The sequence below is a fragment of the Larus michahellis genome, chromosome 2, assembly GCF_964199755.1.
Source record: "Larus michahellis chromosome 2, bLarMic1.1, whole genome shotgun sequence".
Taxonomy (NCBI): domain Eukaryota; kingdom Metazoa; phylum Chordata; class Aves; order Charadriiformes; family Laridae; genus Larus; species Larus michahellis.
This window is the reverse complement of record NC_133897.1, coordinates 132,180,664-132,198,279: the sequence shown is the minus strand read 5'-3', so window position 1 is coordinate 132,198,279 and position 17,616 is coordinate 132,180,664. Positions and strand designations below refer to the sequence as shown.

The window sequence follows — 17,616 nt, the reverse complement described above, 5'->3', positions numbered from 1 at the left end:
CTATAATCCCTCCTCTACTATTAGGAATGGAGGGTTGTAAGTGGGGATTTATTTTCTTTCCAATTTTTTCTGTAGGCATTTATTTGTAACAGATCATTCCTCAAACTGTGTTTAAAATACATGTAAAGTCTTTGTAAACATACTTTTATTGAATTCCATGGGAGAGAAGAGAGCTGATTAAGGTTCAGATTAGTCAGGAAAATAAAACAATAAGAAGGATTTTCCTAAAGGAAATGAAGAATTTACATAAATGCAGTTCATGCCACGTGACCTCAGCAAGAAAGTTTCATGAGAGAGAACTACTAATTCCATCGGTAAAGAAGTTGTATATATGCTGCAGAATGCTTTCATTGAATCCATCTGCTCTGTTCATAGACAAGTAAAGCTATGAAGTAAATGGAAAAAAGTAAATGAAAGAGCCAAGGAAATAAACCGGTTGGTTTTAGTCCCCGTTGGCGGCAGGGAATATCACACTTCCCAGGCCCATGTAGCATATTCTGTGTTTCAAAAGCAGCTGTGTCATTTTTGATGCTGTTCTTGAAAATATAAGGAGGTAATGACGGAAAAAAAAAAGTCATTGCATGTGAGTGCTAGCCAACAGCTGGTCACCCATTTTGCTCAGACACAAGGCTGTCCCTGGGGACACCAGGGCTCTGGCTTCTACTTTTGCTCACCACTCTCATCTGGTCAGTTCATTTCATAAAGCTTGTGTATTGCTCTTTGCAAAGGCGTTCAACTGTGTTTACACAAAATTCAAATGATCTCACTGAGTCCTATCTTTAAATTCCATTAGCCTCCTTGCTAGGAGTAAACTGAAATTTGTCCTGGTTGATGTAAAGTTTCTCCTTCTACAAAACATATCCTATCTTGCTGTTTGTTTAGAAACTTTTAGAAAATAGACTTAAAAAAAACGTTTAAAGACATTATGGTTAGAAAAATAACCTTGCCTGCATAAATCAGCAGAGCACTGCCATAAGTCTGTAGGCAACACAACTTTCCCTAGATGTATACGTGATCACTTGCTTCTTTCTCCTCAACAGCTAGACATGAGGGATGGCAGGGGACCTCCCCAGGGGGTGGTTCTGAGTGTTTGGGGTACAGCTGCCATTTATCGGCCACAGTAGTCTGTGACCTCGTAGATTTTCTTGTTGGCTCTTAAGTACTGGGTAGGCTGTTGGATTTCTACCCTAAATTCAATGGGTATTGCATAGTTTTAAGGTAATTGTTTGATTTCTTTTGTGTGCAATTAAACTAGGAAAGCTGTAAAGCTGAAAGAAAACCTTAGGACTATGTCCTTTGACTGGTAGATATCAGGAGTACAGATGGATTTGGTATCGGTGCTTTTTTGAAGAACATGTAATGATTATCCACTGGCTGGCTAGCCTACAGAAGTGGTGTTAACAGGTAGTTCTCGGGAATTCAGTGTATTCCTGCGGCTTGCATGCACAAAAAATGAAACTGCCGTGTCGTAACGGCATAACTGTCTTTTCATAAAATACTAACAGAACCAGGTACGCTGAACTGCTTGCTATGAGCTCTCCAGCAGCAGACCCAGCCACGGCTTGAGGCATTTCCCAACAACATGTCAAGTGATCAATCTGTCACAGCACCAATATTTTCTTCTTTAAGGCAGGTCTTTCATCACCTTGGAAATGACAGAGTTGCTGAGCTAATCCAAGACAGTTTAGAGTGATGTGTATTAATTCAAGACCGTACCTAAGTGATATCCGTTTCTTCAAAATTCCATTACAGCTGCGTAACACATGCTTAGATACTTACTTCATTAAAATCTGGTTTTTATATGTTGTCTGTCCCAATCCTTACAGAAATGTCCAATGAATCTTTATTAGTTACTTCACCTTCACATGTCCTGGGCAATCATTACTTCTTTTTACCCATTTCCTTCTTAATAGCAATTTAATACTCTGAAAGAAATAAGTAATGGGAAAGAATATTACCGTTGTATGTATGATAAATTTAAAGCATGTATTTTCCTTGAAAAGATGCAGCAGTTTTAGTACTCTAAGAGGCTTATTCCTTTCTGTCTAAGTTCCTATACAGGAGGTTAAACTTGGCTTGGAAGCATAGTAATTTCCCCTAAAATTTTAGAGCTGCCAAATTATAACAAGAGTGCTTTCAGAAATCTTCCTTCTTAGGCATAGACCATTTGTCAAGTAAGGTCAACAGCAGCCAAGCAGAATGGACTGAAGTCCACATGTCCGGATACATCAGTATTATTGCAGACATGACCTGGAGTCTAACTGAACCAAAAACTTTAAGACTATGAAGCTGTTGGAATACTTAGGAGTTTTAAGGCTTGGGACCTGTCGACAGGGAAAGCTCAGCAGGGGTGAGAACCAAAACTGAAGAGCTCAGACAGAAAGAAGGTGGCTTAACCAAAAGCTTAATCAGAGGCTTAACCAAAGGCAGCAGATGTTGACCGGAGAGAAAAGACTAAAGCAGAATGGGGGAAGGGAAAATGGCTGCCACAAAGAGGCAGAGTAAGCCTTGTCAGAATTCAGTATTTATCAGTAGTAACTGAACGCAACAACCAGTGCGTTTGTAGAATCATAGAATCATAGGGTTGGAAGGAACCTCTGGAGGTCGTCTAGTCCAAGCCCCTGCCAGAGCAGGGTCACCTAGAGCAGGTTACACAGGAATGCGTCCAGGCGGGTTTTGAATGTCTCCAGAGACGGAGACTCCACCACCTCTCTGGGCAGCCTGTGCCAGTGCTCTGCCACCCTCCAAGTAAAGAAGTTCCTCCTCATGTTTAGGTGGAACTTCCTATGCTCAAGTTTGTGCCCATTACCTCTTGTCCTGTCCCCAGGCACCACTGAAAAGAGCCTGGCCCCATCCTCCTGACACCCACCCTTTAAGTATTTATAAGTGTTGATAAGATCCCCCCTCAGCCGTCTTTTTTCCAGACTGAAGAGACCCAAATCCTTCAGCCTTTCTTCACAAGAGAGGTGTTCCAGTCCCCTTTGTAGGCATCTTGGTAGCCCTTTGCTGCACCCTGTCCAGCAGTTCCCTGTCCTTCTTGAACCGGGGAGCCCAGAACTGGACACAGTACTCCAGGTGCGGCCTCACCAAGGCAGAGTAGAGGGGGAGGATGACCTCCCTCGACCTACTGGCCACACTCCTCTTGATGCACCCCAGGATGCCATTGGCCGTTTTGGCCATAAGGGCACATTGCTGGCTCATGGTCATCCTGTTGTCCACCACGACTCCCAGGTCTCATTCCACTGAGCTGCTCTCCAGCAGGTCAGCCCCCAACCTGTACTGGTGCATGGGGTTATTCCTCCCCAGGTGCAGCACCCTACACTTGCCCTTACTGAATTTCATAAGGTTCCTCTTTGCCCAGATCTCCAACCTATCCAGGTCTCTCTGTATGGCAGCACAGCCTTCCGGTGTGTCAGCCACACCCGCAGCTTTGTGTCATCAGCAAACTTGCTGAGGGTGCACTCTATCCCCTCGTCCAGGTCATTGATGAATATATTGAAGAGGACTGGACCCAGTACTGACCCCTGGGGAACACCACTCGTCACTGACCTCCAACTAGACTCTGTGCCCCTGAGTTCAGTAGTTCTTCTGTGCTACTTACTGACAATACTTACATGTTGTAAGTATTAGTTACATGATCACCCCCTAGATTTTCTATGGTCTCCAGCCTCCCATAGTTCACACCATGGGTGGTGGTCATTGAATGGACAGCTATTCAGTTTCTTGTTTCCTGTTTGCAAAGTTAACATTCATTGAGATCTGCTAAAGAAAGTACATAAAATGAGCTGCTATTATCTAGAACCTTCTTGAGCGTGTATGAACAGCTATTCACCGAATTTGTGCAAGATTTAATGGATAAAGCAAAAGACACGCCTCTGATATGACAGTCACCTCTCCTCTGAAGTCTCCTCTTTAACGCATGAAAACACTGGAATTTTCAAAGCCTATTAAATGTTTAAACATGAAAAAGCAACGTATCTTACCTAATCTTGTCCTCTGAAACAGATTATTTATTTTGGAAAAAGAATAGTTGTTTTGATCTGAGGCAGATATTCAGTGTGGAAGATGTCAGCCTGAATGGTTTAAATTAAAAGGAATGAACAAAAGCATTTACATAGAAACGGGGGGTCAAGCTGACACACTGATCTGTAAAGACCAAATCATTTCTATGGAAGTGCATAATCGAGGGAGCAAGTTTAGAAGCAGAGCTCCAGTTCACCCAACATTTTGCAGATGCTGAAAAAGAACACAAGTGCAGGAGCTATCTGAACCTATTTACTGTTGCATTGTGCTGCTGCAAAGAGCCTTAAAGTGTCAATTCAATGTTCTGTTATTGGCAGTGATATAGTCATACGAGTTGTTCCTGAGAGCGAGAGGGAAACGCAGATCCTGAGGGCTGCATTTAACAGGCTTAAGGTGAGTTTGATCATTTTCATCTTCTTTTTCTGATCTTTGTTGAAGACTCTAGCGGGTTAACTAACATGCCTTTCATTTCGCACTTTACTTCAAGCTATTTTATACTCTGGAAAGCAGCCTTTGCCCATTAAATTCCTAATTTCCCAATAAAATAGCGTAGGAATTAGATTCATCATGCCTGACAATTTTAACAAGAAACACTTACTGCCTTAAAATAATATAGGTGCCACGCTTGCAAATTTGCTTTTTTCACTCTTCCACTTCTTGCTAGCATACATAGTTGCACGCTTCATTATCTGGCTGATGGTTTTATTTAAAACACTGAGTTAATTCAAGATGTGAACACACACAGGAATAGGAAAAAGGAAGTGGCTTCAGTTTGAGACTCTCTCTGGCAGAATAATTTTCTAGAGGCAGTTGAGGGAGCATCTACGAGACTCACCAGCAAGCCAAAAACTTTCTTCCCTGGCCTTCTCCTGCAGATGTAAATGAAAAGCGGTGGTGCCACTGTAGCAGGGCAGCACAAGAGCCCTCTGCAGGGTGCTGCTTTGCCGGCACAGCTAACGAAGGCACAGGCAGGCTTTCCACAGCAGTGTGGCCCATTATCTCGGAGGAGGAAGGGGGCTACCTGTAAGCCGGGTCTCTGGCCCCTGCGACAGCATGGAAAGGGCTGCACAATGTACATGCGCTGCCCTCGAGAATGGGGGGAGGAACAAGCCTCATTAATAGTCTCCAAAACACAGCCTAACCAGAGCAGAACCAGGGAAGTAACAACTTAATCACCATGTTGATTTTGTTCCAGGAGTTGAACGCAAGTCCCAAGAGTCTGTGCCTGTTCCCCTGTGTAGCTCATACTCTGCTCGAGCCCAGCAGGCAACGGTTGACTTCTCCCTCTACCGATGATAGTAAAGGAGTTTGATGGGCAGCGTTACAGGCAGCACAGGCACAAGTTAAAGTCATTGGCACAGCAAACTCAAGGCCTCATTTGTGTCTGACTGAAACGAGCTGTATGGACATAGACAAAGGAACACATTGGTAACTGGCGGTCCCGTGACATACAGTTTTGGGTTGTCGCAGTACACCAGTGGTACCAAAGTGATGGGAGCATGTGCAAAACTTCTGGGCTGCTCACTACCTTCACTTCTAGCAAACTATTAGGCAGTCTGTGATGTATGTCTCCGTTGTTGAAACCACATGTAATTGATTGTATTCTCACTGACACAAAGAATGAAGGTACCTGTAATTTTCTAGTCCACCAGCTAACATCTGTGATACAAGTAAATCAGATCTCAGTCTGCATACCAAATCAAACAAAATTAACATCTTAGAAGAGCTCTTATACCCTCCTGAAAATTATTCCATCTTTTAGTTATGACAACAATTTCTTGATATCATTTTTTAAGAAAGTGGACAGAGCTACCTTAGGTACCTCAAGTCAGAAGAAGGCTCACTGCTGCAAATGCTCCGGCATTCCAGACATTGATTCCTTACTAGCTTTAAGTAGGAAGGCTGAGGCTCTCTTCATCGCCTCTGCATTTCCTAACGATATGTTCAGTTAGTCCCTCACTCAAGATGCTATCTTTTGTAAAACCCATTCTCAAGACATCCAACCTGTGCACGTGTTTCATGAGGAATTTCAGTGTTCAACAGAGGCAGTGTTGCAAGGCCATTTGTTGTAGCACTGTACTGTATGTCCTGTAATACTGTATAGCATTTGTACTGTAATGCCCAACTCTCCAGAAGAATATTGTCTTATATTTGTTTCCGTGGTGCTTACTAAGGGCCTGACCCTCAACTGTGAATGTTACCGTAATACCCCAAAATGAATAGTTGTTTTACTCCCAATTAGGGAAAAAATCTAACCATAAACCCAAGAAATACATGTGGATGCTGCTTTTTGCATTAATTTCTTCCCCCTGGATGCTGGAACTTAAAGAGGGAGCACATGTGTTTTTTCCTTTCTCCTCATATTGCAAACCCTGCGAAGCAGAAGGGTTACTCACCTTCCTGCAACTGTTTCTCATTACACAGCTCCCTTAGGCTCCCAGAGAGAAAAAGATTCCTTCACCCAGTTCCATCAAAGTGGGAGCAGTAGGAACTTGAATAAATAATTGCATGCTATAACTCTGAGAGCAGGATAATAAAATTTTGGCAAACTGCATCGGAATCTGACTAGTTAATTAGAAAGTGATTGATTCTGATGAGGTAGTAAGCTGAGGAGGTTGAAGGGAAGATTCAAAAAAAGAGAGAGCACTGACACCCAGTTTAATGAAAACAGGCTGGGTTTGGCTGCATTTCAGGTCTTAGGGCTCTTCCATCTGCAGCTGCTTCACTGCCCATCTACATGGGGTCAGACAGACACCTGGGGGGCTAACAAGTGATGGATATGTTTAACATTAAATTATCATTATTGTTCCCCCCAAAAAAATGTCAAGGTATTCACTCATGAATGAGTGGATCGACAATGACACTTCTTAGAAGTGCCAAGTACTCACAATACCAGCAAAAGTCAGTAGCGGCTGCAAGTCATCAGCCCCTCTGAAGAACCATGTATTTAGAGTTGGGCAATTTTTTAAGTCTCCATGTCAGTCTCCCATGCCCTTCCCTTGCCCCCAGACTTTCAGAGTTGGAAACTCAACCAACAGTGGACTTACGTTCAATTTTTTTAAACTTGAGTCTTTGAGCACAATGCTGATAATGTGCTCAGGAGAAAATAGGGCACCAAAAAAACCCCCGTAGTGCAAAATAAGCAACAAACAAAGCCCAGATATAGTCCTGTTGCTGTCTTAACACACTATGCCTGGTAAACAACAGAGATGTGAACAGGGGAATCAACAGAGATGTACAAATTGCTATAATTACAAGTACTGTGCTTTGGATTTTTACATTTTAGAGTCAGAAAACCAGAATTAGTTTAAGAATGGGTTTTACATCTCCTTTGAATCTGTTTTGGTTTGAGCAGTAAATTAATACCAACCTGTCATATTACTCACATGTTCTGTTCCTCAAGGGAAAAATAAAGCTGGAGCCAGGATCCTTTCAAGACACAACAGTTTTGTACCTAAATAACCATCAAACACCACCAATTTTACTTTTTTTTTCAGAGAAATTATTTTGGGATTAACTACAAGTAGTTGGCCTATTGAAGAACGTTAATGTTTTATTTAAAGCCATTTGAAGACTTCAGACTGAGTTATGAAATGAGCTGATAGTATTCTCCACCATCGTCAGAAGAACAAGAAAAGCCAGTGAAAATAAAAGTTACATCACTTGTTCTTAAAGTGAGAAGGATTCCTCCACTTGGGTTTAAATTGAGACATACGTTTCTCTACCCTGTCAAGTTGGTTTATTAGAGATGAGGTATATTTCAAAGGTACCAAAAGTTATGCTCTCTAGTGATGCCAGGATTGGTCTCCATTAGTCAACCCAAAGAAACAGAAATTGTGGTGCAAAAGTCAAGTTTGGGAGCTCAGTTTGCCCCCAGTGTGATCCATGCACAACTTAAATGTTTTGAGTAAATTCCCAAGACAGTGCAAACACAGAGTAGATTCTGCACAAGTGGGTTGTATTCTCGTTGCAGGATTTCCTTGCGTACAACAGACCGTCTATGCTGGCAAGGGAAAGAGAAGAGAATCCCTCCTGTCACAGGCTCCTTCCTAACTGTGTCTGGTGGATGGAGCTTTACTATAGACTCGTGCTGATTCCAGCCATATCCTTCTGCCTTTAAAATCTACACTTGTAAGGCAGGGTTATTTAGCCTTTGCCTCTGGCTTGTCTTTCATAATCTGGAGAATTAAAAGGAAAACTCATCTCTGTCCAGTTCAAATGAGCGTATCCTTCTGAAGGCCTTTGTCACAAAGAAGTTTGAGACAAATATCCTCATGGTCCTATTATAAAGCAGTGTATTTCAGTGTCAGGCAGAGAATAAAGCAAATGCAAAGATACCCTTTCTTATCGCCCACCGATTTGGGTAAAGGGAAGACAATCAGGAAGAAAATAAAAGGGCGCTGGAAAGAGTGGCAGTGTAGCCTTTCACTCATTTTGTTTTATCTGTCTGCCTGTTTCTTAATGACTGTCCTTACTGCTGATTTTTGCTGCGTAGATTTTGTCATTTACAGGCTGGTCTAGCTGCTTCTTTCAGGAAGAAACACCAGGGCAGTGGGGAAGGGAGTAGGGGGAGCTTTGCCTTCTGCCACGCTGAAGCCAATGCTGTAGAAGTCGGCAGATTGCAAGGTCCATCCCTTTTGGGAAGAAGATCAGACACAAAAGGAGTCCTTTCTTGAATGTGCATTTACAGGAACCTACACTGAGACATCCTTGAAGAATCACCTTGGAATGGGCTGTATGCCTTGATGTATTTGAAATATCTTAGAAGATTCCCCCAGTAATTAACTTGGGCAGCAGTGGCAGTCCGGCCACAGCGTAAGCGACAAAACTCGCAGAAGTTGGATGAATACCCAGGGGCTTTAGGCCACACGGAAACTTTTCTATCTATCTCAAACAGCACTGCTCTTCTACCAATACCTGGGCTGCAAGGTTAACTCATACACTTTTACAGAAGGTGTAGTCCCTTCAGACTTTTTAAACTTAGCATCTGGATCTCCTTAGGAGGGATATTTGCCCCTTTATTTTAAGAAAAAAAAAAAAGTCCATGTATTGCTTAGTGTAATAAACCCCTGAAACCTGCCTGAGTGTATAGGCTCTGCGACAGTGCAAACGCCATTGCTTATACTGAGTGAATAATGGATAATGAATGTTTCATTCCACACATTTAACTTTTGGTTCACGAATTGCCCAAAGGCAAATCACATTAGTCATAATCCCTTGCTGAGTAATTTCCACAAATTAGTTTTGGTCTGTAGCTCCATTGCCAACAGTGCTTTGTTATTAATCATTATTATAAATTGATTCCTTCATTGGCTGGTTCTATTAACTTGTAGGTGACAAAATATTGCTTTTTTTCCCTGATGGGGTGAACATAGCATGTAGACCTGCACTGTCAGTAAAAATAGCCAGTCCTGCAGGTTAAAATTTGTGTGCTTTGAGTTCTGTAAATTTGCTTAAACTTGCATGTATTCAACCAATAAACTCATCCACAGTAACAAAGCAAAGCGTAAGCCTGAACGCACCAAGTCCGATCGTCCACCATCCCAGCCCACGAAGCTGCAGGAGGTGGCTCTGGCCCTGATGGGTCTTGCCTCCCTCTGCTGCCAGCACCCCCTCTAGGACCACAGTGCCACCATCTCTCCAGAGCAAGTTCTCAGAAAGCTCTTGGGCATCGTGCATTCCCATGTCTGCAACTGTCTCTTAGGGCAATACTTGTCTGAGGTCGTAAGAAATGAGGCAGGTGGGAAACACAGTCATGCTCTTTTTCAAGGAAGGAGATGCCAGTTTCTGGTTTTCACTAAGTGACAACAGTAGTAGCAGCTGGGAGACGCCATCAGTACGTCTCTCTTGTCTCCAGCATGTTCCTACATCGAGTTTCTTTCCGTTTCTGTGGGGAAGAAAAATAAGAGCCAGGTAACTGTGTTTCCCACCAGCAGCACCACCGCACACACTTGAACACCTTTTGCACAGTCCCTGCGCCAAAGACCACTGGCGCGGATGTGACGGTGAGTATGACAGGAGTAAATGATGGTGGAGCTCCTTCCTCCAACTTCCATGTAAGATGACAAATACGTTGCATTGCAGTGATAAGGGACATTTTTCGTATGGTTGTGATAGACCAAAATGTAGCAAATTCTTTAGCAATTCAAGTACAAACTCACGGAGTTATTTATTTTTCTAGCTATAGATCGCTGTCACAGTATTTGGATTGGCTGCTGCTCTAATGCAATCACAGGCACTGATCTTAAATTGTAGATGTTCTGCTGCAGTCCTTTGCTGTTATAAAATACTATCTCTTTTTATAGATATGGTACAAATCTTTGTTCCTGACCCAGTGTTTAAGACCAGAAATACCTTTTTGCAGGTTCACTGGTTCACACTAATAATTTGCAGATTATTACAGTAATCAATAAATGAAAGAGAAATATTTAGGATGATAGTACCACAGTGACCTGAATATTACAGAGCTGCCCACTCTCTGTCCCCCAGGGCTCCTCTTGTCCATCCATTGTCCCTCTGCCTCATACACCTCTCCAATGGCTGGCTATTCTCTCCTGCTTGGTCTTGTTTAGGAGACAACTTGAAGAGCCTGTCGCTGATTTATGAGCCCTTTCATGGTTGTAATTCTGTTGGACCTGACTGACAGAAACAAATGTCACATTCCCGAGTGCTTTGCAGAGAAACTGGGGTTTGCTCGGGTCCTCAGGCCCAGCGGATTCTGTTTGTCTGCTCTGGAATTTCCCTTTGTAAGCATTATTTTTGAAGCACTACTTCATTTGAGCCTTGACTGATAACTTCTACTCCATCGGTGGTCTACAAGCAGTTTTTATCACATACGCCTGACTGGGACCGGCACTGTTTGTATAGGTAGCAAAGAAGCTACTGCTCTGTGAACATTCCTGGCATAATAGAGTTAGACCACTCATTCTTCAGTAGCTTTTACAAAAGAAATTCCTGGGCACAGCCAGGCACTTCTTTAACTTTGGGAGGAGCCAGCCTAGCAGGCCTTGAAGCCACAACTCCATTCCCCTTTGTTTGTTTTCTATCCCCTACAGCAGCTGCTTATCCATTGTAATCCCTGAATTGATCCTGTCATTGCAGTTCAGGGAATCAGAAAAATATCTCATAGGGGAAAAGGATCATTTGGCTATAAATCTGATAGTTTACAGCTCCATAGGCAAATGCTGAAAAAGAACAAAAGCCCATCTGAAAATGCAGTAAGAAGGCCTGTCAGCCCAAATGGAGCTATTCCTACTTTGCAGAGGGAAAGAACGAGCTCAGTGGCCAGGTCTGTGTGCATTTTACTCCGCATGTACAGCAAAAAATATCTATATAGCCAGATCCTTTAGTCATCAGTCCAGATTTTACCCTAACTCATAGTTAGTGTTTCAGTCAGATAGGCGCAGAATAGTGCAGATACAGAGGGAACATCAGGTGACAAATGGAGGTTATTCATCAATATATCAGAATACGTGTCTGTAAACCACTTGTCAGGCTCAGAAGGAAAATGTTGTTCCAGGAAAACTTTAGTAGGAAGATGGAAGATAAAACAGGAGAGCCTGGGTAGTGAGTATTGTTCTCACAAGATGCACAACGCCTGGACTTTCTGAGATAGGAGGAATCTGCTTCCTCTTTTGCTGGGGAGGAAGCCTGAGTCCAAGCTCTGCCGAGTCATCGGCACAGCCCCGTTGTTTCAATGAGAGCAGAATCAGGCCCAGGGCTTACTATTCTGTTTCTCATGCAGTGCAGCAGCAACTACAAAATGAACCAAGCCATAAATAGTTTAAGAAGAAACAAAACAGTGTTTTGGTTGGTTTTTTTTAAGTAGTCTGTTAAAGACTGTTTCACATCTTTCAAATATACTTAGCCCGGTGGCATCTGTACTTGTAAGAATGGATATTCAGTTACCATGTAATTGTGTATGAGTTTTTCCTCAGTGACTCTCTTGAGGAATAGCCTATGAGTTCTTTTCTGCAGTGTAAAATTATACCAGTGTAAGTAGAGTGGCAAGACCATTACTGTGTTATAGTTCCACAAAGATCTGCAAAACTCAAAACTTCAAGCTGTGCATTGTTCGCATTCTGTTCCTGCCAGTGTTATGGCTGCTGCAATCCCGTGAATCAATCCCAATTTATTGGCGTAATTATTCTTACCAGCCTCACTGAAAAGCAAATAAATACTGAAGTTAGAACCAATTAAACGTCTAGTGTGCTCAATCGGAAACTTAAATTACTCTGCACCAGCAACAAGGACTACCTCATAAGTTCTTCTAGGAAGCACGCAGAATCCCACACTTAATTGCCACTGGATCATTTTGCTGCACATAAAGAGCAGCTGAAAGAGATTTGCAGTCAGGACTGCCAATTAAGTTCCTTAATTGGCAGGAGTAAGTGAGGGTGAAATCGATTCTGATCCTGAAAATACTTGCAAGGGTGAAGACATCAGAGAGGAGCAGTCGTGCTCTTTCCAGGTGAGCTACGTACAGCACCACTGTAATTATCCACCAGGGTCAGCATCAACAGGAGTGTTTCTTCCTTCATTCTTTCTTTGCAAATGTACCACAAGAAGCCTAAAAAGTCACTTTGTTGCACACTATGTATGTACATGTGAGGGGTGTTTGTGTATATAGGTATACGTGACTATGTTTCTCATGTGTTATGTGATGGAGCCTCTGATAGTCAGACCTCTGACAACATTAGTGAGACTAGAACAGTTTCTGCTTCTATTCTCTATCCTCTCCTGTCAGATTTCTAATTGTAAACACATCTAATGAGTTTCAGCATGGCTTAGGGTGTTTATGTGACTATACATGAGCATATGGATGTAAATGGAAAACCCGTACATCTTGGGAGAGCCCACGACACACTGACGGAGCCCATGAGCAAAGACCATCACTGCTTGCGTTACTGACTGCACGTTCCCTTTTCAAAGAGGCTCAGAAGTGCCAGGCCATTTTAACTGACAGCATCGTAACAATAGCGATATTCTGAACTTTGCAGTTGACAACATTTCTCAAAGAAATCAGTTCATAGTGATGTTAAGGACAAGGCCAGCTTCGGCACATGTATCGCTGTATAGAACTCAATATGTATAAAAACTGGAATTGCTAGGTAATGAAGCACAACAAAATTACTGTCTTCGTGGGGTATAACACAGATAAATCATATAAACAATTTTGTCCAAAATGTAAATTATAGTAGTTATTCTAGTTATTTTCAATGACAGGCATCAATCATCTCTTTTGATCGATACGCGACCGCAGACCTGACGAGAGCACTGAGCATCTTCCTTTCAGGCAAAACGGAAGAAGACATTAAACACCTGTTTATGAAAGGGTAGTGAGGAACAACTGGAGGCTACTGCCTGAGAAAATGGCTTTAATTACAAAGCATGATCCAGGCTAAGCCCTGTGGTCTAAAGAAGCTGGGGATTTCTTCTTAAAAGAAAGAAAGTAGCGTGGGATTTATGCAGCCGTGAGTGTATTCCTGGGGAAAAGCAAGCAGACTCCTTTCCTCTTGGGCTGCCTTCCCAAAGGCGCAGAACTAGTTGCAGGAAAACCCGGAATTAGTGAAGAAAAAACCTCCCTGCTCTGGTTTCTGTCTTGGCAGGGTAACAGAGCTTTGTGTACATCACTTGTGATGTGTAGGATTGTACCAATGAAATGTTTGTCTTCTTGGAAAATTATTCGCATCATTTTTAATTTTGAAAGAAATTCTGAATTCTCTTAGCTCAGCACCCAAATCTTTTTAAAATATTTTTTCCTTTGTCTTGTGCCGACTTTTCATCACTATACTGACCAAAACCTAGAGATGTGACTGATGAGTTTGGGGTTGCTGTAACTTGGAAGGTGTCCAGGTAAGAGCTGATACATTTATACCCTTCAGCTGTCTTTAACAGCTCCATTTAAAGAGAAAATGCCTGCAAGGAAATTCAACGAGTGCTGGCTTTCCTAAGCACAAGTTGAATCCCAGGCACTCTTTTGGGACAAGTGAGGTTGAAAAAAGAACATGTTGTTAAAAAGTAATACTTACTATCTAGTCACAATTAATAATCTCTTATACTTTCCTTGTTAGAGAAAGCAATAATGTGTTTAAATCCTCTGGGAAAAGAGAGCTATCTGTATGCTTTTACACACCATTTCTTCTCATAGAAAGCGAGCGTGGATGCTCATGCCTCCAGTGAGATTCTGGGAAAGAGCATTCGCTGGGCATCTGCGGAGCCACTGCTGTCCTCGAGAGCACATGGGTCCCCAGAGTCACACGCGGGTGCAGCAGCGGGAGACGCCGAGTAACTGATCTCCAGGTCCCAAGTCCGCGCCTGCTGAAAAATCCTGCCAGGGCTCTGCTTATTGTCCAGAGGTTTAAAACATCCCAGGAGCCTCTAAAGGCAACCTGCTGCCTAACAGATAGGAAAAGAGACGGTTCTGCAAGGCCCAGACAAAGGAGATGAGAAGATTTACGTTTGCAGACATACTCTAAAGCATATCTCTTTTCCTGTAGCCTCAAGATACCAGCTGAATTTTGAGGTTCAAATATTTGGCTGTGTGTTCAGGGTGTTCTGTAGGATTTCTGCATCTCTTTGTTTTGGTAGCTGGAGAATCTTCCCCCTTGCCTAGCAAATCCCATCACCCACACGGCAAATAAATGTCTTTGGGCACTGACTGGTACACCGTCCATAATACTATATAGTAGCTAAAACGTCATGTGTGGGATAACAACACCTCACCGCAGATAGTAAAGAGGATAGGAGAACAATTAATATCACTACCACTCGCTAGCCAGCGGAGCCCGGCATGGAAATCCAAGGCGTGCTTGCCAGAGGAATGATGCTGAACAAAGAGTCCTGACGCCGATGGAGCCCTCAGTATCCATGGGAGATGCAATGATAAGGTCTCCTAAAGTTGGCAGTGAGTAAAGCATACCTGGACTTCCTCAGTCCAAACATGCCTGCTCTGCGATCCGTCTTCCGTTTGTCAGTTCTCATGCTCTGTCTCTATGTCACGCCAAGGACAAGCTGAAAGATGCAATATAAATATCTGTCGGAGAAATGTGTTTCTTGTTAGGTGCTTTATAAAGCAAAGTCAAGTCAGCAATCGAAGTGGTGCTCTGGACAGCACAGGTAACATCTCCCAGATGAGCACTGAATGCTTTGTTTATGTTGCAAAGGGTGAGAAGTGGGAGACAAATGAAACCAAACTACCCAAATAGGGACCTGAGCTGAAGAGGAGTCATTTGCATTCTAAAAATGGGATTTTTTTGTCTCGCTTCCAGGACAATGCCAGGAGTGAAATACTGCATTTTTGCCGAAAGAGGATAGTGGCGTGCAATATACCCCTGACTTCGTTAGCTAAAAGAAGATTGCTTCTGGTTTTGATATCCCCTTGCAGCCAGTAATGTGAGGGACAATTAGAATACCTCAGAAATTGAAAGGCTTGGTGATATTGTTACCAGTAGTGTGAATGTTTGTTGGTTTATCCCCTCCACAATGATGGAGAAATTCACCAAAATTAATCCTGAGTAACTGTCAAGAACAAAGAAAAGTTTCAGGTGTACCTCAATCATGATGATTTTTTTTTTTCATTTTTGTAACTTCTATTTCCAGTTTTATGTGCTTAGACATTGCAGTTGGCCAGGAGACACTTTACTTCAGTTGCTCTTAGCTTGTGTATAACAATTTGTTGTTATTTTTATAAAGATGGCTCAAGCTGAAATGACTGATACGCTGTTACTCCAAGAGCAACAAGTTTACCCTCTGTGATGTGTATTTTTAGGAATAAATCTTAAAAGTCAAATGCACATTTGTAATTAACCATGCATGAAATCAACCAGGTTGAATTGGGGGGGGGAGGATTTCACTGGATGCCTATAATTAATCAAAATACGAAAGACAGATAAACTAACAAACATAAGGTGTTAGCGCAGTGAGAGGATCTTTATTTATAAGCAGCATTTAGCAGCATTTAATTCATGAGTTTGGTTTCTACTGACCATCTGTCATAGCTGCTGTCAGCTTCACAAGCCTCGTGAACTTTGCCAGTCCTGGTGTTAGACTTCAAAAGATGCTGTGGCCACCCACCACTATCACACAGATCCATAGACCATATTGCGGCAGCGTGAAACAAAGCGTGGTTTTGGCAGGAATAGAAGAGGCTGCCCCTGTGTTTCAGTTCTTCTCCTTCCAAAGTAGCAGGCATTTAATTGGATTAACTGGACTAAAGTCACTACTGCTTGAAGAGGTAGCATCAGGTTTAGCGTCAGATGCCTTCTTGGTAATCAGAATATTGTTACTCGGGGCCTTTTGAAAAATGGTGGGAACTAAACCCCTGTTGGAAGATTATACTCTCCTGTCAAGCGAGGTTTGTAGCAAGACCAGGTGAAATGCATTAGCTATTTCCAAAATAGCTTGCATGGCATAGATGAAGTCAGGAGCTTTTAAAATATAGATTATAAAAGCCTTAGAAACCTGGAAAGCAAGTAAGGCAAGGAATGCTCATGAACTGTATCCATGGCTTTCATCAATGCAGCCTAGCACAGCTGATTGCAATAAGCTTCAAAAGATATTTATCAAGTATTAATTCTTTTTAAATTCTCATTAAGAAATGTGGGGACATGGTAGTCCTTATCAATTCTTGTCTTCGTATTCAGCTCACAAACATATATTTTTAAAGCCTGTGGATCTTGACATGTGTATTTGTCACATTGACACAGGTTGTTGCTGAGACTCCTTTCCATAGTCTTCCTGTGACTTTCCAGCAGCTCTGGGACGAGGTTTGTTAACTTGTGTTCTGGCCACTGGCTGAGGAGGAAATGTTCTCTGTTTAGGAGTCTGTGCATCTGGTGTTGGTATGGCTGTGCAGTATGATACCATTTTGCTACAGGATGCAGAACACTGAGTTTCAAATCCTTGCTTGCAAATTTTCTTGCTTTCTTAAAAATTCATGTTCTGGGCTAAAATTTCCAAGTGTCTTTCAGATTTGGCAACAAAAGTAAGGAAAAAGGACAAAAATTATCTCTTAGGTATGCACAGATATAGACAGCACATTAACAATTGTGGTATCATTTAGTAGCTATAATTTTTTACAAGATTGCAATAATTTTATTATCTTAATCCTGTTATTTTGACATTTCATGTAGAATTATTGGGTAGATCACAGCTTCATTCATAGTATTGGTGACCTCCTGTTACTGACCTCTAATCTGCGTGTTATCAAGAGTAAAACTTGGGTATACTTTGCAAAGAACACCGGTAGATGCTATGCTTTCTACCCATCTTTAGCCTTCTTTTCTTTTACTGCCCTAGTGAACATAGAAAATACCTTGTGAAATAAAAAGAGAGTCATGGACTCCATAGGAAGTAATACATAGGGAATGTGTAGTAGTCTGAGGAGGCGCATGAAGTTGGAGGTAGCTTTTGTTTTGAGCTGTTTGAGGAAGAACATTCCTGAGGCCATTCCCTCTTCCCATTGGCAAATCTCCCACGGGAGTTGTGGTAAGATGGGTACAATCGTTCCTCAAAATCTGTCCCATTAGCGTAGATGTGGAGCTGGACCAGGCAATACAGTTTTTATTGTCTATACCATGCCTAGAGTGTTTG

General features: G+C 42.3%; 1 protein-coding gene across 3 annotated transcripts in view; it reads left to right on the top strand.

Moving 5' to 3' along the window:
• The window catches only part of CPA6 (carboxypeptidase A6), a 359,247-nt gene that overhangs the window by 308,486 nt on the left and 33,145 nt on the right, over window positions 1–17,616 (top strand). Inside the window, exon 2 of one of the 3 annotated variants that reach the window (XM_074577232.1) lies at window positions 4,341–4,416. The exons of the other annotated variants lie outside the window; for them this stretch is intronic. Coding sequence (XP_074433333.1) covers window positions 4,341–4,416 — 76 coding nt within the window. The remainder of the gene's footprint in view (window positions 1–4,340; window positions 4,417–17,616) is intronic. 3 annotated transcript variants of the gene reach the window in all.